The sequence below is a fragment of the Ochlerotatus camptorhynchus genome, unplaced genomic scaffold (genome assembly GCF_037179485.1).
Source record: "Ochlerotatus camptorhynchus isolate MF236.1 unplaced genomic scaffold, CSIRO-AGI_Acam_v1.1 ptg000401l, whole genome shotgun sequence".
In the NCBI taxonomy this organism is placed as follows: Eukaryota; Metazoa; Arthropoda; class Insecta; order Diptera; family Culicidae; genus Ochlerotatus; species Ochlerotatus camptorhynchus.
The window spans coordinates 1,274,594-1,302,177 of record NW_027040887.1 but is presented as its reverse complement, the minus strand read 5'-3'; the positions used below and the strand labels follow the sequence as shown (position 1 = coordinate 1,302,177).

The 27,584-nt window shown below is 39.5% G+C and overlaps 1 protein-coding gene across 2 annotated transcripts in view; it reads left to right on the top strand.

The window, feature by feature from the left end:
* The window catches only part of rdgC (retinal degeneration C), a 215,609-nt gene that overhangs the window by 168,760 nt on the left and 19,265 nt on the right, over positions 1-27,584 (top strand). For both annotated transcript variants that reach the window (XM_065233385.1, XM_065233383.1), the window contains exons 8-9: positions 10,383-10,568; positions 10,665-10,917. In XM_065233385.1, coding sequence (XP_065089457.1) covers positions 10,383-10,568; positions 10,665-10,917 — 439 coding nt within the window. The remainder of the gene's footprint in view (positions 1-10,382; positions 10,569-10,664; positions 10,918-27,584) is intronic.

The following is a 27,584-nucleotide window of genomic DNA, read 5'->3' as shown; positions in this document are numbered from 1 at the left end:
TAGAATTACTATGACCTGATGGATGGTAGATAGAATTACCATGACCTGATGGATGGTAGATTGAATTACCATGACCTGATGGATGGTAAATAGAATTACTATGACCTGGTAATTCCGGAACGGATGGTAGATAAGAATTTCTATTACCTGATGGATGGACTGAAGAAATTTAGAAATAGTTAAAATTGCCATGACTTGATGGATGCACTGAGGAAATTTTTTAAATAGTTGGAATTGCCATGACCTCATGGATGAAATATCTCTGAGATGGTAGATGAAAGTCCTCCGAGAGGGTAGATAAAATTCCCCCAAATGGGTGGACATAATGTCACCCTTCCTCAATTAAGGAGAGTAGAAGAGGGGAAGAATGTAGTAGATAAAGTTAGTGTTGAATAAATAATGAGTAGAATCAAGTGAGCGTGAAGCGTGATAGTTCGTATGTAAACAGAATCTCATTGGTTAGAGAATTTTGATAGGTTAGCAGGAATAAATATGAAGTACCTAAGCTCGTTGAAGTCATTCTTGTAACGAATTTTGGAGGTGACGGACCACCAGCAGCAGCAGAAACAGCAGCAACAGAAACCTCAGCAGCAGAAACCTCAGCAGCAGAAACCTCAGCAGCAGAAACCTCAGCAGCAGAAACAGCAGCAGCAGCAGCAATAGAAGCAGCCGCACCCGTGGGAGCTGCATCGCTATTTCGTGTTGCCGTGGCCGAGGCTGGAAACCTCGGTCCGGTCACGACAATACACTCTACATTTTTCGGTCTCCAATTTTCTTGCATTGGACCGCAGCTAGGTATATCGCATCCTCGGTTCATGCGGTCTCCACTTACATCCTCTGATGATGAATCCCACATAATTGTAAGCGAATCTTACATCCACCCGTTGGGTGTACAAGTATTATTAAGCATGAAGTGGAATAAAATCGTCAAGATGTCGTTTCTTCAATAGGCAATTGTTTGTTTGGTAGTCAAACGCACACTCCTTTACCCATACGGTAATTAATAAAGAGACTTGAAAAATAAATCAATGATATATATTCCTCTAAAGTTGGATCCCGAGATGAGAGATTGTTTGATGTTAAATTCTCCCAACAAGTTCTGCGGTGTGGTGCAGTGCGATAAGTCCGATCTGTGGGCCCATTATTCTTGTGCTGGAGTTACGGACGATGCAGGACTGAGCTGCATCAAATGCAACAATGCTCTGCAGGTTCCGAAAACCCGAAAAACCAACAAGGCTGAAGTCAAAAAGACGACTGGGTAAAAATCAAGAGCGATGGTGGATCTTCCATCGGATCCGTTTCAGAAAGCGAAAAAAACCTAGAAGGGAATCCTGAAAAAGTAGGAAGACGACAAACACGCTCCAGGAAAGGCCTTGGAAGACGAAATAATGTTGCGTGAGACACGGCGTCAAATGGAGAAAGCATTTCACGAAAAACAACTGCAACAAGACAGGGAGCTGAAGGAGAGCCAGTTGCAGGAAGAGTACCAAATGCTTGAGGAAGAGTTGACCGAGGAAGCATCTTTTCAAGACAGGCGCAAGAAGATGTACGAAGACTTTTTCCAAGCGAAATGGGCTGTCGCTGAGCCGGTTGCTGGTAGCATTGCGAAGGAGTAAAATGAACCGTCCTTTAAGCAGCACCGGTGTTGTAGTGGTAAACGTGATTGCCTCTCACCCCAGCAGGCCTGAGTTCAATCCCAGTCGGCGCCGCAGGGAATGTTCTAAGGCATATAACATCTCTGATACACGCCTTCCTTCGGAAGGGAAGTTAAAGCCGTTGATCCCCGGTTCATGAGTTTGATGATGGGTCGATAGGTGGTAGGGTCCAGGTGTGGGAGCTGCCACCCTGGTGTCAGTAACATTGGTGCTCAGCACGGAAAAACAAGATCAACGGAAAACAAATCAAGGAAAAAAAAACGTCCTTTGCAAAAAAGGTGACGTTCTGACTGAAAAAGCAAACAGGTAGGTGGAAAGAACTCTCCGTTGTCCACAGCGAAGCAGGTTGAGCCAGTTGCAGGTTCATCGAAACAGCAGCAGATGGTGAAAATAAACCAGTTACGCTGGAAGCAGAAGAAGGATCGGACGAAGATGAGGGTGAAGGATGGGAAGAAAGCCAGGTTTGACGGGCCGGGGGAAGTGCGAAGATGACGCTAAGAAAGGTGATGAAGAAACAAAGGATACAGATGAGGAGTTCTAGTAATCCCGACAGGAATGCGCATCAACGGGTAAAAAGTGCCAGCCGTCTACAAAAAAGCAGTCGCAACAGGCAGCTGCCAACGAGGAAGAAGCAGATGATTTATCCGCAAAATAGTTTGCAGCATTCAGGCCAACGTGAAGTTGTCTAAAGAACAGATAGCTGCTCGACAAGCCCTCTCCAAAATCCTGCCAACGTTCAAGGGTGAACCGGAGTTCTGGCCTACATTTATAAGCAGCTACGAGTATACCACGTTGGCGTGTGGTTACTCAAATTTGGAAAACCTGAAGCGGTTGCAGTACAGTCTGCAAGGGAGCGCACTCGAAGGCAGTGAGGAGCCGACTTATTCTTCCGAAATCCATCTAGGATGTTATCGATGACCTCCAACGTCTCTTTAGGAAACCTGAAAATCTTGAAATCATTCATCCAGTTCGGTATCACGGTGAAACATCTTTGTGACCACCTCGAGGCGGCCCACTTGTCAGATCATCTCAACAATCCGATGTTGGCTTAACGAGTTGGTCGATAAACTTCCGGAAAACTACAAGTTGGACTGGTTCCGATTTAAAAGGGAGAAAAAAAATATTCACCGACTTCACGAACGATATTGTTTTCGATGTGTCGGAAGTAGCCGAGTTTTCTGCTCTCGGTCTGAACGAAGCCACTCGTCCCGGAAAAGGAAAACCAAAGAAAAAAGAGTCAATTCATGTCCACGGTTCTGCTCCGAACAAGCTTGAAATCCAGAAGGAGGCAAAAGGAATCAATCCGTGCTGGTTTTGCAAGCGCACAGACCACAAGCGGTAAAGACCTACATTTACAATGTTGTGATGATTTCAAGAAGCTCAGCATCACGGATCGACTGAAGACGGTGGAGCAAAACAAACTCTGCTCGCTATGCCTTAATAACCACGGCAAAAGTCGATGCTTCTTTAAAATCCGCTGCAACGTTGTTGGATGTCATCTGCTGCATCGGGCGGAAGTAGCTATACAGCTGCTAAATGTCGAGTGCCTCGCTCTCGGACGGTTGAGGCGCGCCATCATATGCCGTATGGTACCGATTACTCTATATTTCCGGAATAACGCAATGTTCTGGCCTTTTTGGACGAAGGGTTATCCACTACGTTGGTGGAGGAATTCGTTATTAACGAGCTGAACGTGGAGAGTACTACGAGAATGAATAGAAAAAGGTAACTCTCAAACTGTCGGCTAGAGGATCTCACGAGATACTACGGATGAAGAACGCACGTACGTTAGCTGAGTTGAAGCTGCCGTGTCTAGCCATGCAGTTCAAGGAGATCGCGGATCGCTACTCTCACCTGAAGGATTTGCCAGTAGTAAGTTACGCTGCAGAGGAACCTTGCATCTTAATTGGTTTGGACAACCTGCACCTGTATTCGCACCAGTAGAAACTCGAGTGGGTGAGGTTGATGGTCAAAACTTTGGTGGACTATCTACGGACCAAGACATCCTGCTGCTGTTGATACTGCAGAATGTTACGTGAACGTTCATTCTGTCGAACCAATCCGGAATGAGGATCTACGGGTGGCTGATAAGCAAGCTCTGAGGTTCCTGTTCCGATCGAATCCGACTGATGTACCGACAATGTACGTCATGGACGTAGCTACGTTCAGGGCCACCTACCGAGTTGCGAACGAGTTTCCACGAGTTTGTCAGCAGTGATTGAAAAACATTACGAGACGATTATTACGATAGCGTGGATTTCGTCGATGAAGCGGTAGAGTTGGCGAACCAGGTGAAATTCATTCATTCCCGAGGAGGTTTCCATATCATTAACTGGGTTTACAACTCCATGCAGCTTCTGGAGGCAATGGGCGAACAGAAGTCGAATCCTGCTGACCATTTCAGCCAGGACAAAACCACGAATACCGAGCGAGTTCTGGGAATCATATGGGACCCAAAAAGAGGACTTTTCCCTGACGGACGAGAAGAGTACCAACCAGTTCTACAAGGGGTTTAACGACCAATAAAAAGGATTGTGTTGTGTTGTGTCATGGCTATGTTTGATTATCAAGGCTTGTTTTCTCCGTTTACCGTTTTCGGTCGCCTGTTGGTACAAGATTTGTGGAGGACTGGCTGCGGCTGGGATGAAGAAATCGACAATGAATCATTCTGAGAGTGGCCTCGTTTGACGAAAGTTTTACCGATGATCAAGGCAATCAGGATTCCCCGGAGTTACTTCGGAGACGCTATAATGGACCAGATTGAGGATCTACAACTGCACGATGCTAGCAAAGGTGCTTATGAGTGTGTGACCTATTTTCAAGCTTTGGTGGGCGGAACGAGTCGGGTGAAGGTGGCTCCATTGAAGCCACTATCAGTTACAAGGCTTGAGTTGCATGTGGCAGTGCTGGGGGCCAGGCTGGGGCAGTGCGAGATGGCCTTTCGTTGGAGAACAAGCAACAATTCTTTTGAACGAACTCTACCACTGTTGTAACGATCAGGAATTTTGTATAAATTTGTATATAATTTGATAATTTTAAATTGTTTGAATTAAATTCCTTAGGTTAGGCAGTAAGAAGACACAAGCATTTTGCTGAAATCTTTCCTAAGACGGGTCCATTCATTTTATGGATAAGGTAGGAAAGGGACAGTCGCGCAATTAAACGAGCCAAGTTATCTTTCGTGTTTTTAGATTCACGATAGGACACGAAGCGTTTCGGGAAATGATGGACTTCCGGTTCGTCCGAGTTTTACTTTCTTTTATCTGAGGATTCACGGTCTCGATCATTTCGTCCGTGACTTCCCAACGTTCTTGAAGTGTGCGCGTTTGTTCGTGGTCGTTTTCCCTAGTTAAAGTATGTAATTTAAAGTGATGTCTAGTGTTTAAAATTAATTAAAGATTTTTGTTCGTTCCTTTAGCTAGTAGAATAAGTGTGCGTTTAGAGAATTGTGTGCGATCAGGAGAAAGACTAGATACATCTACAGGTAATTTTTGATGTGCTCAATATGTGCTGTCCATGTCCGTGCTCGTGCTTGTGCTCACTGTTCTGGTGTAGTCGTGTTAAATCGTTCGCAGCAATTCACCGTGCCCAAACGCAGCAACTTCTCCCCAACGGACGGAATTTCCCGGCAATCGCCAACCGGCCGGAAGCGGACGGATCCGTCACGTAATCGGTCCGAGGAGACTCAGGGGATCTCCACGTGGACACGGTCCACCCGCCGGTTCGTCAACCTACCGGCACGGCAGAGTAACCGCCATCGACATCGGCGTGTGAAACGCCATTGTCAGCGAAGCACCTCCATTCATCGGATCACCATCGACGATCCCTAAAGAGTGCGTCGAACCCGTCGATAGGTCATCGACTGTGACCATCACGTAAACCAACATCATCTGGTGAGTCAAGCCTTTTTTTATTTTTGGAGTGTGGCGTCCGGCGAGAGCGCCACGGAGTGATTTTTTGCCAGTCTAAGACTGATGAGCGAGTAGCGCCGAGTTTCCGTGACACGCTTTTCCGGAACTCGTGATGTGGCATTCCCACCTTTGAAAAGTAACGTTTTTCAACGCCAACGTCGTTGTCACCAGGAGCGCAGACTCGTTTGGAGCTGAGTGCCGATAAAATGATGTCACACACATGATTAAGTAGAGCACATGAGCACATTAGTTAGGGAGAGAGAAATCGCACACACATAGGAGATAGGAGCGAACACACACAAGTAAACCAAAATCGATTGGAACATGTAAAGAAATATACGTAGGATAAATAATGTTATGCACTAAATATACCGCCTGAATAGTTCCGTGATAATAAATGTTTTCGTAAAATGTCCATCTCCCTAGCTTTAATTAATTGAATGTATTCGACATGACTTCGCGTTCTCCGTTGTAGTTTTCGTGTCCCGTCCTCATGTTGAGAGTTTGAATGTTCGGGAGAGTAGTCCACTTCCAGATCGGGGCGACGTCTAGTGGCAAGTGACGAGACTGCCGATGATGATAAATTCTCTTTTGTAGAGGTTTTTAGGTATGGGTGAACTCTCACCGACTCTCTGAGTGACTATCATGTTTGTGGTTTCATGGAGATAATAGGGTTTTCCCGTTTTGGACGTTTAGTTGAAAGCCGGCTTGACTGATCCGTAAATCCTTTCTAGGAAATTTAATGGACTCGCCCTTAGGAGAGTCTCAACCGGGCAAATTTACATTGGGCGTGTGGTCTCCCTTGTGGAGTGGCGCTTAAGCCACACGTTTTTAGAGACGGATCGCCCGGGCTGGCTACACTGTGCTATCGTGGATCAGGTCGGATCAGCGTAAGTACAAAGTGTTCGTAGGTCTTCGTATTGGTGAAATACTAACTCGTACGAACCTGTCAGAGTGGCGATGGGTTCCAACTAGGATAAACGTATCGGACCAGCTGACTAATAGCGAATTTGTTTTTGATTGAGTTCCAACCTGGATTGGGTATGAAGATTGAGTCTGTTTGTTTTCTGTTCAACATCAGTGAGAACGTTTGTGTTAGTAACCTGGCTCGGGTTGAAGTTCGCTCCTAAGCTGTCTAAGAAAGCTGAAGGGATCGCCGCTCGAAACGCTGAAACCAACGGAAATGTAAGCGCAAATCATTTTCCCGATCGCTTATCCGGTGTTGCGAACGCCACTGAATCAGAAGGAGTATGAGCAAAGAAGAATACTAAGATGAAACAGTCGGAAGAAAAACTTTCTATTTTAGTGTCCTGTGCTGTCATTTTTCCACCAAAGAGAGTGCAGCATATGTTTGAAACGATGGGTGATGATCCTTTGGAGAAGTTTATGCTTATATCAGCATGATAATAACCGATTACAAATATTTTACTTTTCGGTTCGTTAATCGATTAATCGATTATTCGAATGAAAATCGGCCATCACTAGATGAATGTAAAACGTCATTCCAAATTTAAGGCCGTACATAAATAATGATACAATTTGAAAGGGACCGGGGCTAATCACAAATTACGTCCCCATTGTAACTGAAATAAACACGAGTGCGGACCGGACACAGACTCTTTAACCCACATCAGTTCTTACGAGAGAAGTGAAGGTGACGTCAACAATGAGTTTACGTATGAATTATAAGGGGTGAAAAAGAAGCGTGATTTCACACGCTGAACACACATTTATAGACCCAATTTGAGTACAGAAGACCGACATTACATCCACGTACCTAGAAAGTATTCATGTTAAAATGGTGAGGTTAAACAATGTTTAGTCATGCCTAATCAATATCCAAATAATAATAATATCTAAGCATACATGTTGACAGTGAAATATCGACTGCAGCTAAATTATTACATAAGATACGGTATAGAGATTAGTGACGTTTAACGCACGCACACTAGTGGGAGCAACGCCGTGTAATGTTGTTTATTATTTTCCACTGGCTAGCCTAAAAAATGTATGAAAGTAGATCTGTCAAAATGAGTTTGACATCGATTTGTTATGTATTTTCCTCGGATATTCACTAACACGCACTCATATATCGCACCAATACAACCGGACGTGAAAATCTCTATAGAGATCTTCAAGCGTAATCTCACGAACTCTAAAATCCACCATCCATATATATAAATGAATAAGAAAAAGAAGAAGAACCAAAAAGGTATCGCGATATCACATCTACTTAAAAAGGTAGCGCGCGGTTTCACGCACACTTTTGTGCATCTGGAGAGCTCTATAAAATGTAATTGAAGGTGTCATATTAGACCGAGTTTAGGGACATATACCCTACTTTCGTTTCTTGATGAATATGAAAAACCGGAAATGGTTTCCGGTTTTCACCGGGATTTTCTAAATGAAATATTACCGGCCACCCTAAGCCTAAATATTAGAGCATTTCCAATCTGAATGCAACTTTCAACATGTTTTCAGCATTGGAGATTATGATTTTTCCACAGATTGCGAGACCATTTTTACTCAATACTAATTTCTGAAAGGGCGTATGAGTTTTCCCATATGAATTTTTCAAAAAATTCTAACCCTAAAACCGTTTATTGTTTAAAATTTATGACTGAGAAAAAATTGTAGAACATTTATTGGACTTTAAAAGAAAGAAATACACACTGAAAAAAATGGTTAAATTTAAGAAAAAAATAAATATATAAAATGTGAATTTATTTTCATTGTAAGGTACGATTTTTTTTTGTTGTGACCTTATGTCATAAAACAGTTTATAAAGGTTAATCCAAGATGGAGCAATTTAAAAAAAAAAGTTCCTGGTAGAAAAACGTTTCATGATTTTTTTTAACTTGATGAATTATAATGCATCATAATGTAACAATTATTGAATATGATTCTTAAGCTCATAACAAATCAAAATGATAACATCTTAAACGTAGCCGTTTTTGTTTTGCTGTTTTGAAAATTTGTATTTTCTCGAAAATAAGCCCTTTTCATAAGTTTCTCGTGATTTTCCGTCTACAGCGGTACAATGTCGAATATGTGCATAAAATTACCTGCAGGTCACTTTTTGACACCAAAAAGATGGACGAACTGTTCTTATGCAAAGGATGAGAAAATATTTTTTTTTTTCAGTTTATATTTTTTCCTTTAAAGTCCAATGGACAGTTAGTCTCAGACACAGTTATTTTTTTTTAATTCGTATGTGGAAACACGTACGCCCTTTTCAAAAATTAGTCTTGAGTCAAAATGGTCTTGTGACCTGTGGAATAATCATTATCTCCCAAATTGAAGGCATGTTGAAAGTGTTATCAAAATCGGAGAGGCTTGTGCCAAGTCGCTTGCTCATTTGACAAAGAATTGAGCCGTAAGTATTCTATTCCATCCCCACTACGTCTCTAAAGACGAAGATTTAAATAAATAAAAAATAAATAGATTAAAATTTAAACAAAAAAAAACGTTAAGTAGATCTCCCGTAAGTCCATAAATTAATAATATTGTTGATAATGAGCCTTTACGGTGAAAGGACAAGCACTACGCTGTCCATAGAAGCATATCAGTCCCATCTGAAAAAAGAGCAAGCCGAGCGGTCGTTTATTTCTCCGTAGACTCTCATGGATGGGACAACCTAGCATTGGTATTTTTCACGATATTTTCTGAACAGAACATGTAACTTTTAGTGCATAGTGTAAAATGCTGATAATTTACTATCGATTTGAATGGATAACTCATCTTTGATCCACATGGGACTATAATGCTTTTATAGGTAGTACGGGTTTCTGAAAATAAATAGATTTCTGTGAGTAATATTCCGCAGCAATAATTATTTCAATTCATTTCCCTTCATTCCCCGTCAATAAAGGGAAAGCTTACTATGCCTTCAATAATAGAAAACGAAACCCCCGGTCAATTACACTTTACATCACTTCGATCGACACAATGCACTAGATTTCGATTAACTCTCAGGCTCTCAATTACTTCCTCACTGACACAACGGATACCCTACTTACGATGAGAGGCCCGTCTAGAACCCCGATCCGTATACTGAATGGGCTAGGGGGGACGGACTTCGAGAACCTAACTGTATCCTGCCACGTATAAGCGGCGCAATTTACTACAGTATATGCTCAACTCGAAGCGCAAAACCAGTTCCTGCTGCCTTCAAATTCGCAATTGGCCGCCGTTGTCGGCCGAGAGCCGTCGATTGCAATTTCCAGTTCCGGTGTTGTTTTTCCCTCCTCTGCACTTATCCTTTATTGTGTTCATGCAGCTGTCCGAAGCTGAGAGCTGCTTGGGAAAATTGTAGGACGCTGTTTGCGAATGCTCTTTGTTACCCATTTTGCACGAGTGCATTTGCAAACATAAGTGAATAAACAGTCCGGTGCAGCTGGCTGGTCTACAACTTGTTTGAAGAGTGTAACACGGCTATGTATGGTCTATTGAACTACATACGTAGCTACCTGGATGCAAGTATGATTATACGTCCCATTGAATATGTATAGCTAATTCCATTTTCTCCTCGTCGTCTATTTGCATACACATTCTATGCGGGTCAACTTTTAGCATCAACAACATGCCGGTTTGACACCGATTGGTGAATTTTCCGCCTGTTCATTGAGTTCGTCCCTGGATCAAAACTACCGCGCGTCGTGAGCCATCAATCAAGCATGTAACAGTAGGATTATGATGCCCCATTAGGTTCTGAACTTTAAAGTAACCTTCCAATTTACATGCATCTAGATTTAAACAGAGCCCATTTCCCCCTACCTGGCAACACTGACACCACGTCTTGCTTTCCCGTTCCCAGGTATTCGACATCCTCTGGAGCGACCCGCAACACAATGAAGGCTGCCGGCCCAACTCGCTGCGAGGTGCCGGCACCTATTTCGGTCCGGATGTGACCAACAAGTTCCTACAACGATACAAGCTGCAGTATCTGGTTCGGTCGCACGAGTGCAAACCCGATGGGCACGAAATCATGCACGGTGGCAAGGTACAGCTTTAAAACTCGTGCTGCAAGGCTGCGTCCTCAACGTAAACCGGCGGTGGAATTATGCAACGCTAATAAACCTTTCTGTTTTACATTTAGGTCATCACGATATTTTCCGCCTCAAACTATTACGAAATTGGCTCAAACAAGGGAGCGTACCTCAAGCTGGACCCGCAGCTGGATACTCACTTTGTGATGTACACGGCGGCGGCATCGAAGACACGCAAACTGACCTTCCGGCAGCGCGTTGGACTGGTGGAAAGCTCGGCACTGCGGGAGCTGGCAGCACGGTTGCGTGAGCGGCGCATGGAACTGGAGCGGGAGTTCACCTCCCGGGATCCTCAGAAAACGGGTGAGTCACGTTATGAATGGATGGTGGGTGCATGTGGGCGCCGCCCATGGCACAGTATTAGAAAGTCGAAGGCGGTGCGTTCTATTCCCGGGGTGGTTTAGGAAATCTTTCGGGTAGGAAATGGTTTCCACTTTCCTGGGCAATAGAGTATCATTATGTAAACGATATAGTGGTTATCTCCGTAAAAGTTGGTTTTTTTGATCCTTAAGGACTGTGCATTGATGAAAGTAACGGGTGTTCAATAAAAAATAAGATTTTTTTCAGTCATAGCTAGTAAAAAAATTTTTTTTTTTTCAATGAATTCAGTATTTTTTATTAAAAACATAATGTTTATTCTTCAAAAAAACGTCAATGAATATTGGAGAAGGGACCCTGGTGAGCCGTACGACGCAACTTAGTCGCGATGCTCTCACAAGAGCGTTGGACGGTATTGAATTCATTCTCATTTTTTATTGAACACCCGTTAGACACTCTTTTCTCCAAGGAAAATATGTATTATCGAAAAAAAATCATAAGTTAACTTTATATAAATGAAAATCAACATACATATGACCGATTTCACGTGAGTTTGAATGTTTACTTCTCATTTCTGAAGAACGCTCGGACTTTTCTCTTCATATCGCCTATTAGATTCTGCACAACTTTCTTCTTAACTTTTCGTTGTGCTGCAGACCAACTTTTCTTGAAGCATCCAACAGAGCTTGCTTCTCTTCCATCTTTCTTAGGATGCAGTTCAGGGCAGTTTGGGGGATTTTGGAATTTTTCGACAAAATCGACTTTTTTCTTCTTGAGTTTCTACAACATAGCAGTAATTTTCGACTTTGATTGTGCCCGTTGTGAAATACGAAGAACTCTTCAATCCACAGAAGCAAATGGCTTGCCACACCAAAACCTTTTGGAGACGACGTGTAGCAGCTGAAAATCAATATTAATTTGTAGGGTATTTGACGATACTTCTGAAATCAGAAGCCACCATCTTGAATTTCAAGATGGCGTTGAATATCGATTAGATGTCACCCCGATTCCAAAAACATCCACATTGATGAAATTTGACAGTATTTCACACTTTTTTTCTGAACCAAACCCGTCATGTTAGATTTTTAAATGGCATCAAACATTGGTGTCTGGCCTCTAGACGGTACTGGGATATCGAAAATATCCTCATTGATGGTTTTTTTTTACAGAATTTCCCACTTTTTCTGAAACCAGAAGTCTCGATCTACGATTCCAAAATAGCGTCGTCTTTCGATCATCCTTCTCTAGACATCATCCCGATTCCAAAAATACCTATATTGATGGGTATTTGATAGTATTTCCCACTTTTTTTAAGCAGGAAGCCGCCATCTTGGATTTCAAAATGACTTAGGATAACGACTTTCAGCCTCCAGAAGTCACCCATATTTTAATAAAGTACCCCTATTGATGTGTCGGCATCAGAATTTTCCATTTTTTCTTAAACCGGCTTAAACGACGTAGGATATCAATTTTTAGCCTCCAGACGTCACCCGACTAAAAAAATTTATTATATATATGGGTATTTGACCCACTTTTTTTTCTGAAATTGGAAGCCACCATCTTGGATTTCAAAATGCTGACGGATACTGATTTTTATTCTCTAGACGTCATCCCGATTTCAAAAATACCCATATCGATGGGTATTTGACAGTGTTTTCCTTATTTTCTTGAACCGGAAGCCACCATCTTGGATTATTTTTTTAACTCTTTATTTATTCCAAATTCAAAATAAATTACATTTCAATTTCACCTAGTTGCTCCAGCTACTACAGTAACTTACCAGCCTTAATTGTTATGATATATATCTAAGTTTTTTACATTGTTCCTGCCTTGGCAATTCAGTATTTTAAACAGGTTTTGTTTTTAAACCAGCATGTCTGTATAAGAATTGCCATCATCTTGGATTTAAAAATGGTTTCGCATATATAATTCCAATCTCTAGACGACATGCCGATTCCAAAAATACAAAGTAAAAAATCGGTTCCAAAAATACATTTACTTAGGATTACGTCTTTTGGCAACATATTGGGGGTGCGATTTCAAAAAAAAAAAACCAAAACCGACCACGTTACGAAAAGTGATCAGGTTTTCACCACTTATAACTCTGTCAATAAAGGATAGATTTTTATTCTAAATGAGTCAATCGATTGGCAATTTTTCTACAAATCCGCAAAAATGAACACTTTGTCAATTTTCAATGAGTCACTATTGAAAATTATACAAATGTCCAACAGTTTCAAAGATGATCAGAATTATCACCGATTGCCTGCTTAAAGCGCTTTCTCTTACAAAGATTTCAAAATCAAATTCCATCCGGTCTCGCCGAACGGTGCTTATTCAATGACCGTGTATGGTGGTGTGGGGTCGGTCGTCATCAGCAGCATTGTTCTCCAGTACACAACGAAAGACTGCCCGCAAGCAGCGAGCTGCAACGCACATGAGCGTCCATTCATCGAAGAAGGAGGAAGAAGCCGCATCGCTACTGATCGGATTCAGTAGCTTTCCGTGAGTCGTTGTGGGTCATCTATGCCAAGCGCGTCACCCTCGTTTCAAACAACATATAGCTCGCCAGCCTCATCCGTATTGAACACCCTAATAGCTCATCATTGCTCAACCATCACGACAAAACGGTCCTTTTCAGAACCACCATAAGTTTGTTAGTTTTAATCTAACATACGATGTATTTTTAAGGCAACATTGGGGGTGCACTTTCAAAAACCAAAGTCGGTTGTGGCATGAAAGTGGACTGATGTTGATCCATAGATGATGGATTTTAATTCTTAATACGCCAATCGCCCCCAAAGCTCTTGTAACTAGCAACCAATGACCGAATACCACATGACTTTGTCAATTAATCAGAAACACTTTGAATTAAGGTAAAGTTTTCTCCAGGATGCTAGAAAAACGCATAAAAATCTCGAATTTATATGATTTATCACTTTGAAGTATTGTTTTGTTAAACCATCATTTAAAAATATTCCGTTTCTTCATTTCGGAAATGAATCGTTTTCTTAATCCAAATGTCTATGTACAGGCTAGTATCGGTCACAATCGTTATTGACACAAACGACTTAGACAGTTTTTGATTGATTTTTGACACTGTGAGGCCAAGCATCCACTTTTTTTTTTAATAAAGTGGCCCTAATCTTTCTACGTGGCATATGGGCAGTCACTTAATTTTTTACGTTAAGAAATCTGAATGAAAGATTTCAATTTCATCAATTTTAAATTAATTGGGGTAGCACCGTTTAAGCAAAGTCGTCATTTGCTGGCATATGGAAGCTAAAATCATGGAGAAAGTACTACGACTCTTCTTAGAGGAAAAATATAAATGAGAATAGTGATTGAATGTGGGTCACACCTGTTACATGTTCCGAGAAACAGTATCATATAGATAATGTCACAGCGTAGGTACCTACATCAAACATGTTTGAGTGCGTACAGTGGATACAAAACGAAAGGGAATACACATCAACAACAACGACATCATCAACAGCAGCTACAATTTGATTGCTCCGTCAATCGGTTTACTGCTCTGACTGGGTTCCGACCTTCAACTGTACAAGCGCATGAGAATATGGGATATTGCCAACAAATAGAGTAATCGATTCCTTGCACGAAGAAGGGAAGGGATCCGTCGTATACGAGCGATAGCTTGATTTTCTGTGATTCGTGGTTTCCGGTTGATGGTACATATTTCACTATCATCCAGACACCCAGCAATTTCTTCACGTATTTATTCCACGATTACCATCCTACTGGATTTTACCTTTTTAAAGTGTGCGACTATCACGGATACGAGCGTTTGCCTGCTCTCAACTTGTTCTTGAAGAACATCCACTGTTATGGATTGAGAGTAAGGGGAAACGGCCTAAATACCCCTAATTTGGGCCCATACATAAATTCAGCAATCGACTAAATTTTCAATAGCGACCAAAAATATCCATTGAAAACGTCCAAATGACGCGTTCATCTAGATAAAATTGATTAATAGCAGTCTTATAGCAAATAGCAATCTAAGATTCATAGGCCAACATAAGAGCCATTTCCTCTATCTATGTCAACCAAAAATTAGCCAAACTGCGCCCATTGGATATCTCAGCCTGGTAGCGGTTTCAGAAAACATGTTATAGGTAAGTGCCAGTAAGTAGGGTGACGACATGTAGAAATTGGAACAGTTACATCTGTGCTCAGCTTAGAAAATGTCATTACAGTCGACCATCAGACCTATAAAATGGCTGAGATGTCGTCACTCTTCTTTTTTTTTATTGGTTATAAGGACGAAAGGTTGGTTTATTAATTTATTTCTTCATCTCGATTTTCAATACAAATTGAAAGAACGGTGGAAACATGGGGTTTATATCCATCATACAATTGATTTGACACTCATCAATAAATAGGATTTGCGTGTGTTGTTTGTAAGAACGACCATCATTCACTTAGCATAAGACGATTTTTCAAAAAATGATGCTATCAGCTATCAAAACCGATGATCCAAAACAGTACAACATGCGTCCATTAATTGTGATTAAAAAATAACGACGGCAGTTAACAAAACTAATGCTCTAAACCAATGAGAGTTTCCACCAAAAAGCAAAAGTCCAATGATGTCCAGAAATAATTCAAAATGACGCCAACAATCAAAAGGATCGATCCTCCCAACCTGACGAAAACTTCTTATGAGTCCAATGCTCCAAAAATCCAAAATTTACTTCGGCGCTAATAGTTCATTTGACCAATTAAAAAAATATATAGGCACCAACAGCTATCAAGACCGGTGTTCGAGAGACGCCAGTGCTCAAAAGGACTTGACCTAAAGTAATATCATAACCGTTTTTCTGAAACTATTCGAGTATATTTCGAGAAGTTATATTTCTCAATATATTGATTTCATCCTAACGTTACCTCAATGTTATATCACAGACAAGCAGACACAACACATTGAACATTTATCATTGTAAGCCCTACCACCATCTGTCGTATATACTTTGATGGGCAATACACTCAACAGACGGTTGTAGTGTGTAATCATCAAACGCTAAGGATTGATTATGTGCACCACAAGTGGCGGTACTACCAACTAAGAAACATTTAAATAGACTATTAAAACAATTCAATGAACGTTTTAAGAGTGTTCTGTCTGCTTGTCTGTGAGAAGACCTTCACTATCGCAACTTCGAGTAATCTGCGAAAGTACTTGCACTTTTCTCAGGCACTTTTGATCTAACTGCAATTACTCTCTCATACTCGAAATGTGCCACGACCAAATTGGCACAACGACGCCCTATACGCTCTCTGACCGAAGCGCAGGGTTCTACATATTCGAGAAGTTTTTCCGGAAAAATTTACTCATTTTGTGAACGCAAAAAAAACCGTTCTGATATTCGTGAACAAAAAATCACGATAGGCTGAACTACTAGTTCTTTTGAATTCATAACTTAGTTGATCGATTAAACCAATTTTTCATTAACTTGCTTCGTTCACGCCTGTTCAGCGCGACTAGCGTTTTCGTAACGCTAAGTGGAATAAAAAATATTGCATTGGGGAAATGCAGGTAATGTCAGCCTAAGAATCCCTAGTTTGGGCCCATACATAAATTCAGCAATCGACTAAATTTTCAATAGCAACCATAAATATCCATTAGTAACGTCCCAATAACGCATTCATCTAGATAAAATTGATAAATAGCAGATTTTTAACGATGGTCCCAATCTTAGATCCATAGGCCAACATTAGAAACATTTCCCCTATTTTGCCTCCAATTAGATTCCCAGCACACAAAATATTCACACCGTTTTCAGCAAACATTGGTTCATTTCGATGCTACAGTTTCATGTAGCGAGGGCGCATTCTAGGGTGGTGTATCGAATAATCGGTTTGTTTACCTGCTATTCCCTTTTATTCCCTTTGGACTTTGATGTGTGAACATATGTTTTCAACTATCAAATATTTTCACATTAGTCTAAAAACCAAAGCAATCCGCAATGTAATCATGATTTCATGATACCATAAACCCATTATTGTGATTTTCGTTCCTGTAATCAGGGTTCTGCATTTTCTAAACGAAGAAAAGATAATTAAATCTCCGCAGAATCGTTTAATTTCGGGCAAAATATTGATAGGTATTTGACATTTTTTCCACCATTTTTTCTGAAATTGGAAGCCAACACATTGGATTTCAAATGCCGACGGATATCGATTTTTATTCTCTAGACGTCATACCGATTTCAAAAATATCCATATTGTTGGGTATTCGACAGTGTTTTCCGCATTTTCTCGAACCAGAAGCCAACATCTTGGATAATACCAATATTGATGGGTATTTGCCAGTATTTCCCACTTTTCTTTAACTGCAAGCCGCCATCTTGAATTTCAAAACGGCGCATATCAACTTTCGATCTCTTGACTTCACCCCGATTCCACAAATACCCATATTGATTGGTCGGCATCAGTATTTCTCACTTTTTCTGAAATCGGAAGCCGTCATCTTGAATTTCAAAATGACCTTCGGATGTCGATTTTCAACCTCCAGACTTTCCTTTGGTTTGTTTTTTTCCGTCGATCTTGTTTTCCGTGCTGAGCACCAATGCTACCGACGTGCCAGGAAGGCAGCTCCCACACCTGGACCCTACCTATCGACCCATCAACTCATGAACCGGGGACCAACGGCTTTACTTCCCATCCGAAGGAAGGCGTGATCAGAGATGTTATGCCTCAGAACATCCCGGCGGCGCCGACTGGGATTGAACCCAGGCCTGCTGGGGTGAGAGGTAATCACGCTTACCACTACACCACCGGCGCCGTTAACCTCCAGATTTCATCGCTGATTAAAACATACTTATATTAATGGGTATTTGACAGCATTTTCCACTTTTTTTTCCGAAATTGGAAGCTGCTTCTTTGGATTTCAAAATGACGACGGAAATCGATTTTATTCTCTAGACGTCATCCCGATTCCAAAAATACCCATATTCATGGGTATTTGACTGTGTCTTCCGCATTTTCTCGAACCGGAAGCCACCATCTTAGATTTCAAAATGATGTGGCATATCTAATTCCAATCTCTAGACGACATGCAAATTCCAAAAATACCTATATTGATACGTATCTGAAATTGGAAGCCACACACTTAGTTTTTTTTTTTCTACCGAGCTCGGCTGTGCAAATCTCGGTAGCAATAAGTTTCACTGAGATCTCAGCAAAAGTGACATTTAATTGCTGAGTCTCGGATAATGCTTAGCTGAATGTCAGCAAACAAATGAAATGTTTGCTTAGATCTCAGTAAAACTTTTTTTGCCGAGATTTGTACATCCGAGCTCGGTAGAAAAAATTTAGTGTGCACCATTTTGGATTTCAAATTGGCGGCGGAATTAAATTTTCATTCAGCATTTCCCACTTTGTTTTAACTGGAAGCCGCCATATTTAACTTTAAAATGGCATCACATATCGTTTTCCAAACTCTAGACGTCACCCCAATTCCAAAAATACCCAAATTGATGGGTAATCAAACCACCCGTCAATGATAAATTTGACATCCACGTGCACAGATCTATGCGCATGCGCTTAAATGAACCGAGTGAACAAAACAGAAGTCAGAAAACCAGCGCGAATTTGATTCGAACAGCTTCGCTTCAATGCGAAAGTAAGCTCATTTGACCATGGAAGACGAAATGAACAAAAGTCAAGCCAAAACAAACAGCATGAAAACTGATCGAAAGTGGTTCTGTTGATGTTGAAGGGGATATGCTCGAAGAGAAGACAGAATGACTTTCAATTGAAAAAGATGGTTGACAGTAACGTCGTCGCTTGACGATTCTCAAATGTAAGTGACTTGCAGTCGTGAACTTGGATTTAATGCAAAGCTGCAGCTGCAGCTGTCATTTACAGGTTGTTGTCAAACTTTTCTCTACTGAATGCACGGATTCGCCGAGAATAGCGTATTGCTTAGTAATGCATTCAGCTGAGCTGTATCGTCAGAATGGTGGTGGAGTTCATCATGCTGGCCGAAGTCCTCGAAAGAAAGGGTGAGCATTGAACGTCCTATTCCAAAGCGGCACCAGTTGTAGAGAAAACTTTAAGAACCCAGAGGCGGTGGGTATGTTTTCTGCTAGGACCCTACAAATAGCATGGGTGGGAATGTGACCAAACACCGGTGTGGCGAGCATCGGTACACCCAACCGAGGGATGTAAGATTCGCTTACAATTATGTGGGATTCATCATCAGAGGATGTTAGTGGAGACCGCATGAACCGAGGATGCGATATACCTAGCTGCGGTCCAATGCAAGAAAAGTGGATACCGAAAAATGTAGAGTGTATTAAAAATTTAAAATTAAAGGTAAATTAGTTATGTACTTTGACTATATGTTTTTAGTATTACTTCTACGTGAAGTCAACGATTTACATAGTTGAAGATGCTAATTTCAAATAACAGACTGTAGTGGTAATTTTTATACGATAGATGGAGTAGATGAAAGCATACACACTTAGATTTTTTCGCCGAGATGGGCACCACCGAGCAGCTCGGCATTTTATTTTGCTGGATCTCAGTGAAAAACTTGCCGAGATTCAGCTAACAAACGGGAATTTTGCCGAGATCTCAGCTAACAAACATATTTTTTGCTGAATTTCCAGCAAAATAAAATGCCTAGCTGCTCGGTGGTGCCCATCTCGGCGAAAAAATCTAATGGCGGTAAGCTCCAACTCGGATTAACTTTTAATACCGTCCCTGTTTGGATGATCTGCGAATTGTTTGCATAGCATCGTGTTGAATAACTCTGATGTCGACATCAAAGCAGCCGGACATTCTTGATTGGGATTTAATCCGAGGATAATACCGATTGGAGCTTACCGCCATAAGTGTGTAGAGTTGATAGTTCCGTTAGAGTACGGCAGTGTGAAGATTGTATATAGATATTAGAAAAGCGAGCTAGGACAACTTTTAAGGAAGGTACGTCGAGATTTGGTGTTATCTCGAAAAAAAATTTTTTTTTCCAAAAATCGACTTTCTGGGACTGAATTTTTTCATGAGTTCTATATGGAATATAGAAGATTGATGAGTCGGCTTCTAAAACTGTTCACAATTGTCTCCAACCTGCTTGTATATCGAATTAAACCACCAATTAGGATCTAATACGAAATAATTCACTAGGGTGGTCCAATTATTCTTCATTAGGGTGGTCCAAAAATATATGAAAAACCACAACTTACCATCAGAAATTTCTAAGATATCTTGAATTGCGTTAATCTGTTTTTTTTTGGAATCATGAGTTTTACACAAGAGGATCATTTGCCTGAAAAAATGAAAAAAATACTTGTTTTATACTTTGCCATATATTTCCTTATTAGCTACACCAAATCAGATTTCCTGGTACTCTTATAACCATTTTTTACAAACTGTCGTACTATTCTCTACCAGTTCTCTGCTTGTTGTCTTCTTCAAACGCACTACTGATTGATCATACATCCTCAGATCGCATCCTTTTTTATACTAAAGCATAGGTAGAAAAAGCCAAGGTAGAAAAGTTTACGTAGAAATAAGTACTTGAGACCGTTGCTTGCCTGTAGGAGAACACTCTTAGTGTGTGTTTTTTTTTAATTAATACCCAAAAGGAAGCCAGATAAACAATATGCTTTATGCGGGTACTTTTTTGGCACCTCTATAGGGTAGGAATTTAAAAGAAACGCATATAAGGGTTGTCCCGTATTAGGTGGATATGTTAAAAAGTCATTGTACTTTCGTCAGATTGTACTGTTAACTAAACAGCACTAACGGTTGTCCTGTACAATTTTCGGAATTATTCTACGATTTATGTCTGTCTATGCTTCTATTTTACGTGGTCTCAGATACTAAAAAGTAATATCATCAAACGTTTTGAAGTTTGGATTCTTAAAAATTCCAAAACACAACATGATGATATTTTCAGATACATGCGTTTGGTAAAAAGTAATGGTTTTTACATACCTATTTTGATTTTTGGACCACCCTAATGAAGAATAATTGGACCACCCTAGTGAATTATTTCGTATAAGATCCTAAATGGTGGTTTAATTTGATATATAAGCAGGTTGGAGACAATTGTGAACAATTTTAGAAGCCGACTCATCAATCTTCTATATTCCATATAGAACTCATGAAAAAAATTCAGTCCCTGAAAGTCGACTTTTGAAAAAAAAAAAAAAATCAAGATAACACCAAATCTCGACGTTTCATGCATTTTTAAGACATTTGGCATCAAAAAAAAATTCGATTTCCGAAATTTCATGTACCCCCCCCCCCCCCCCTTGGGAGATTTTTGAGAGTGAAAAAAGTCAAACTTTGACGCGTTTGCGTCACTTCTAAATCATGTCCGATTTAGCTCAAATTTTTTTTTTTATAATTCGTTTATTTTGCCAGGCTCATTTGCTGTAGCTTTGCGGAACCGATGAGCTCAAATTTTGCATAGGGTCATTTTTTGAGGCAATAAACATTTTGTATATGGTTTGTTAGCGAAATTTGATGGTCAATTTTTTCCCATAAATTCATTGGCAGTCTAATAGGCATGATACCGGCGGCACCGACTGGGATTGAACCCAGGCCTGCTGGGGTGAGAGGTAATCACGCTTACCACTACACCACCGCACAGTGGTTGAAAAGTCCATTTTGACGCTCTTAATTAATAGCACCATGGAGAGTGGATTTAGAGTAATGACGTCTTAAGCAAAGTTGATGAGTATGACATACTACATCTTTTGAAGGCATGGGTTTTGTAATTAATCCCCGTGCTGGTTGACGTATGCTGGCGGTCGGACGTACGTTGGTGTCTCTGTTAGAGTGTCGTGTATTTAACCGTATAGTGCTTAATTGTTTGGAAATTATTTTGGTCAGCGTATGTTCCTGGCAAGCATGAAAACCGTGGAAAGTGATTGGAATCCAAAATCCGGGATTGTTGATAGCATTAGAGGTCAATTTAGTTGCGATTTTGAGTGCTTATCGGCGTGGCTCGAACATGGAAGCTTTCCGCCTGATGATAGTGTTAGTGTGTTTATTTAAAAGTTTTAACCTGATGTACTACGATACAATCGGTTTTCTCCTCCTTGCTGTGTGCGTTTGTGTTGCAAAACAAAGCAACGGTCTTCGGTGTGATTGTGTTCGTATAAGAAAAAGTTATTAGTGAGTGTGTAATGCTGCCGTACAAATCTTGAAGAGCGGCCGATAGTTAGCTGGCGAGATTATCATCTCATGCGTGTTGTGACATATGCTGACAGCAACGTTCAACTTCATGTGCGATATTATAAAGCATCACGATGGCGATAAGTGGCATGCTGTGTTTACCATGATGGAGAACTTGGTGAGAATGTTCCATTACAACCATTTTGATTTGCTGTTTTTTTTTAATATTAGGTATTGACGTTTCCCTTCTAGTTCCCGATTTTTTTGTTCAACCTCTTGTTTGATCGCTTTACATACCATGCTACTTTATTGTTCCCAGCATCCATAAATTACGTCATGAGTTGCTTATTATAAATAAATTATCCCTTCTTATTTTCACTACGCTTTGCCTATAACATGGGCTGTTTGCCACAGATTTCTAATATCTCCATCGACTCTTCTTAAAGCATGACGTACTGAATGGATGGCCCCTTTTGATGCTGCTCGGCCTACTATTTTTTTCTGTTTGTGTATGTTTTTCCCCAAGACGATGTAAATGTAGTTGTTTCGTGTTGCTTTTGACTCATGACTAGTAGAGGAGAACGAGCGGTGTGAAACTGGTCGTCCCTTTCTTTTGCTCGTGTTTGTAAGGCAGAACGTGGTGGACGAACTACTCAGTTTTGAAACGAATTAGATTCTTCCTCTTAAGCTGGGTTTAAACAGGGCAAGTGAATTGATCAAGTCAGTTGAATTCAACTGACTTGAACGCGAATTGAACGTGTAAACCATGCCATTCAACTGACTTGATCAACTCACTTGAATTGAAAAAAGTTGAACCAGGCTCCACTTTGCAAGCCAATTGAATTCAACTGAGTTGATCATTTGACTTGCCTAGTCTAAACCCAGCATTATTGACCTGAGTTTCGCATAGCATAAACTTTTATGTGCGTGGTGCTCCAGAGCTGCAGTGTACGGGAGCTTTTTAACAAGTGTTAGCAGAATGACCGACGGTGATTGTAAGAGCTAGATTAATGATTTTCCATTTCCCTAATAATTATTTCACATCACTTCTGACCAGATATTATTTTCATAGGGTGTCGATAAGGTTTTTGTTTTAGTACTTGATATTGTAATTAAATGGAATACATGATTATTTAACATTAATAATTCTCATTATGTTCCAGTCAAATTAGAAATCCGTTAGCCAACGATGCCAATTTATTGAATTATTATTTTACAACATACTGAACAATACTACACAAAAAGCATTATTTTCTATTGGCCTGGCTTAGCTGTAAATATTTTGATTTCTTGAATACAATTTTTCAGTTCAACAAACCTGCATATATTTGTCAAATTAAGTTTATTTGTCATTTCCTTGATTTTTCGTTCAAATATTAATTTGAATTTTAATAGGTAGTCGCCAGGGACGTCAAGTGATCTAATGCCCGCCTTAATTGAAGACACTAACGTGTACGAGGTATACCCCGGATTCCATGGCCGCTACAAGGTTGTCTGTTGAAAATTATACTTATGCATCAAATTGTTCAAAATCAATGTTTCTCTAAAGTTGCAGGCAACAAATTATTGTTACGAAAATTAATTCTTTAACAACAAATGTTATTTTTTTTTTTGGTTGAAATGTTTATTTTTTTAATTTTTTATTTTTTACATAATTTTTAAGTCAACAAACCTGGATGCGGTTGAAGAATAGATTTTTTATTTTGATGTTTTATTTTTCTCATTTTTAGAGTAAAGGTAATGATTCGGTATTTTAAAACATTAATACTTTGCTTTCAATATGAAAACATTTCAAACAAATACTAATCAAAACGCTATTGTGTCATAATTATATTAATAAATCTTCTCACGGTAGTAGCACATTGGACCCCTAGTGGCTTTAGATGGGATTGATTACAATACTTCAGAAGTAAGTGCCGATCTTGATCCCATATTGAAATGTGGGTAAATAGAGAATATTTTTAATTATTTCATTCTTCTTTTTCAATCGTTGCTATAATGTCATCTTTTATTTTTTTTTTATTTCTAATTATATGATATTAGCTTTTTATATTCAATTCATGGTAAAGCATTTTAGATCATCCAGGGCAGCTGTAGGAGGGATTCCGTTTCCTAGTTATCGGATTCCAATAATTAAAATATTGATAATCAATGACAGCGGAATGATTTTATTTTTTTTTTTTATTTTCAGAATTATGTTTATATGTTAATGTTTATACATTAAATAGTATCCTTAGTAAATATAATGTCCCATATACAAATAACCTCATTTTGCGATCTATTGATACATTACTTTAGTATTATCATCATGAAATCATATTGAATGTTTCTTTATCGTATCCCATTCTGTTGTTTATTATCATTATATATATTGCACATGAACATACAGATTAATGAGTCCCCTTATATGTGGATCTTGAATATTATTACATACGTTATATTGTTTTACAACCTGTAATATTTCTGGAGCGCGCTAGGCGTTGATTTATCTAAATATAGCTTGATAACAATGCATTTACAGGATGAGATAAGGAAGGCATCATTTTATTGTTCACTTTATTGTATTTTATTGTATTGTATTACTCATAGAAATTAAAACTAAGCAGATGAAGCAGAGGAAGCAACAACAATACTTAATATTATATGCATATAATTATTATACAGTTACCCTTTTTAGACAAGATGCTACCAACGACCAATGATTTATAAATAACAAAACTTGTTTATTTTTTTTATATTTTGCATTTCACTGCATATATTATATAAATTATACATTGCATGATATACTATTAGTATTAGTTTAATATTTCAGTTTACCCAAGCAAGTCATCGAAATGAATATGAAGTTGAAGAAGCAGAGGAAATAAAAACATTAGATAATATTATATGTTTATAATTATTAAACATGTTATTTCTCGTCATGTTAGTTATTCATCACAATTTTGAGCATTATTGTTAGTATCATTCGAGCAAAATATATTTAATTGGTTAATATATCCTATACATTTCAGTGTTGCATCCACCTGCCATTGTGAGCTGAGGAGGTATAGAGCTGCATCTTATTATATGTAAAATACTTCTTCATTGCAGTAGCAACTATATTATCCATATAAATGTATTTGATTATGTCATATATTAATGCTCTGATATATTTCATTTCTCCATTGCATATAATTTCATTATATAAATAAATACTGGGTTGGGAGGGAGCATCAGGGTATCATTCAAACTGAAACTGGACGATGGTATGATTGACAGCCGGAGTCTAGGAGGGAATAAACACTATCATTTTCTTTATCCTACCGATTTGATTGTGGTGGTGTGAATTCTACTCCAACAGATTCAGGGCGATTGACGCGCCCTTCTCAACAAACCATCCAGTAGGAAGCTTAATAAGTATTGCGAATTGTGTTATTCGATTTGTTGGAGCGTATCGTTGGAAGGAGATTCTTAAATTCCCGTGGATTTCGCGTAAGTGTCTCTGCTTACGGGTCCGCCCTTCCGTTTTTGGCCCTTCATACAGCGATATAGTGAATTCAGATCGGTAGCTCAGATTGATCTTGCTATTAAGTGGAGCTGCATACAAGACAAGTCTTGAAAGGATGGTGGCTACCTTACATACATACATACATGGGTTTTGTAATTAATCCCCCTAAAAGTGAAATGGAAAATTTTTGTTTTCACAATGTCGAGATAAATGGTTGATGTCTTCAGCAAAGTTGTAGAAAAAATGGTTACAAACAACTTTGCTGAAGACTTAAATGTCGTAATTCCACTCAAATTGAGATAGAGAGCGTTGTTTGATGACGGACCCCCAAAAACACGTTTTTCATAAAAACATATATTTTCTTTAATTTTAGGTCTTCACTATGTTCAACAAAGTTGATTGATATACTAAAATAAACATCGAGCATCTCAAAACCATAATGCTTCGCGACAATACAGGACTACTTTTTCGCATAATATGGAAATAGTTTCCGAGGTTAATGTTCAATATCAAATATACAAATGATGGTGGCGATTTATTGTGCTGTGGAAGAGCTTGGGGTAAATCCATGATTTATTAGTAGTACCGCCATCTGTGGCGCACATAGTTAATTCTCTTGCGTTTGACGTTTTCACACTACCGCCATCTGTTTAGCGTACTACCCGAGCAAAGTCTGAAGCGAACCCCACACAGTAAGAAATATTGTCAATACTTACAAGTATTGACAATAATATTGATGATGTGAATACAGAAATATTGTCAATACCGATGTATTGACGTCAATATAAAATGTATTGACAATACGATTATTGTCAATAAAAGCCATCGTGTACGGTCCACATTTGATTTTGCGTCAATATGCCCATCAATATTTGCATCGATATGATTGTCAATATTTTTGTCCGTGTGGTGCTTGCTTGAGATCAAATGGAAATCTAAATTTCTTTTGTGATTTCGCTGATAATGACTACTCACGTTGCTGTCGTTTTGGTCATTTTACCGGTTAAATCAAAACTGAGAGCAAAAATCTTCCTGTTCATCAAATTGAAACCTATTTCTGCTATCAGTGAGAGCAAACTGAAAACTAAATTTGATAAAAAAAATTTCCTGTTGATAACAAAACAAGTATTCAATTTGATGTTATGCTAAGGCAATGAAAACAAACCCGCAACAACATTTTTTTGAAGAGCAAATGTTCAGCAAAATGAAAACAAAATTTGGTATCAAATTTGTGAATTGCGAAACTGAAATCAAATTATGATTTCAGTTTGACGTTGATATCAAAATTTGATTTTAATTTGCTGTCATTTTGATGCTGGACTGTGCTCGGGTACCCACCACAGTGTACTCAACAGATGGCGGTTATGATTTATCGACTGTAAAACAGAGAAGTATTCAATAAGTTATGTCTGTTTGTCTGTGCTATATCGCTAAACACCAACCCTAGGATAGAGCTGGAGGTACACATCTCTGGGGTATAAATTTGGATCAAGTTGCTAATTGGTTGATGTTCAATGTTTGTATGGATTTAGCACAGAGACTGCACGAGCGAATGATGAACTTGCGAAAAATAAAAAAATAAACAGATGTCCTATCTTGTCTTAGAGGAATAGCTGCAGTATTGCGTGGGCCACCAAAAGCATTCAAAATCCTATAGTAGAGCAAAAGAGAGTGGCTTAATTCTACCCACTATCAAATCTACAAATCTCGATTACCCCCTCAAAGGGACGCAGCAACCCCTGCAAACAATGAATCCGACCGCCTATCTGGCACAACCGGTAGCCCACCCTCGCACGCCAACACCACCATCAGATAGGGGAAATTTCTCCCTACCCGATAGCGGCACTAGCATGCGTGGGCGAGCCACCAGCCACGCCAAACCGAAGATCCAACAGCCTCGTTCCCTCGAAAAATCAATCAAGAATTGACCCTAGCTGGACACAAAAACATATATTTTCGTCAATTCAAATAAATTAACTAAAGATCGGAAATTAAAAAAAAATTCAAGCATAAC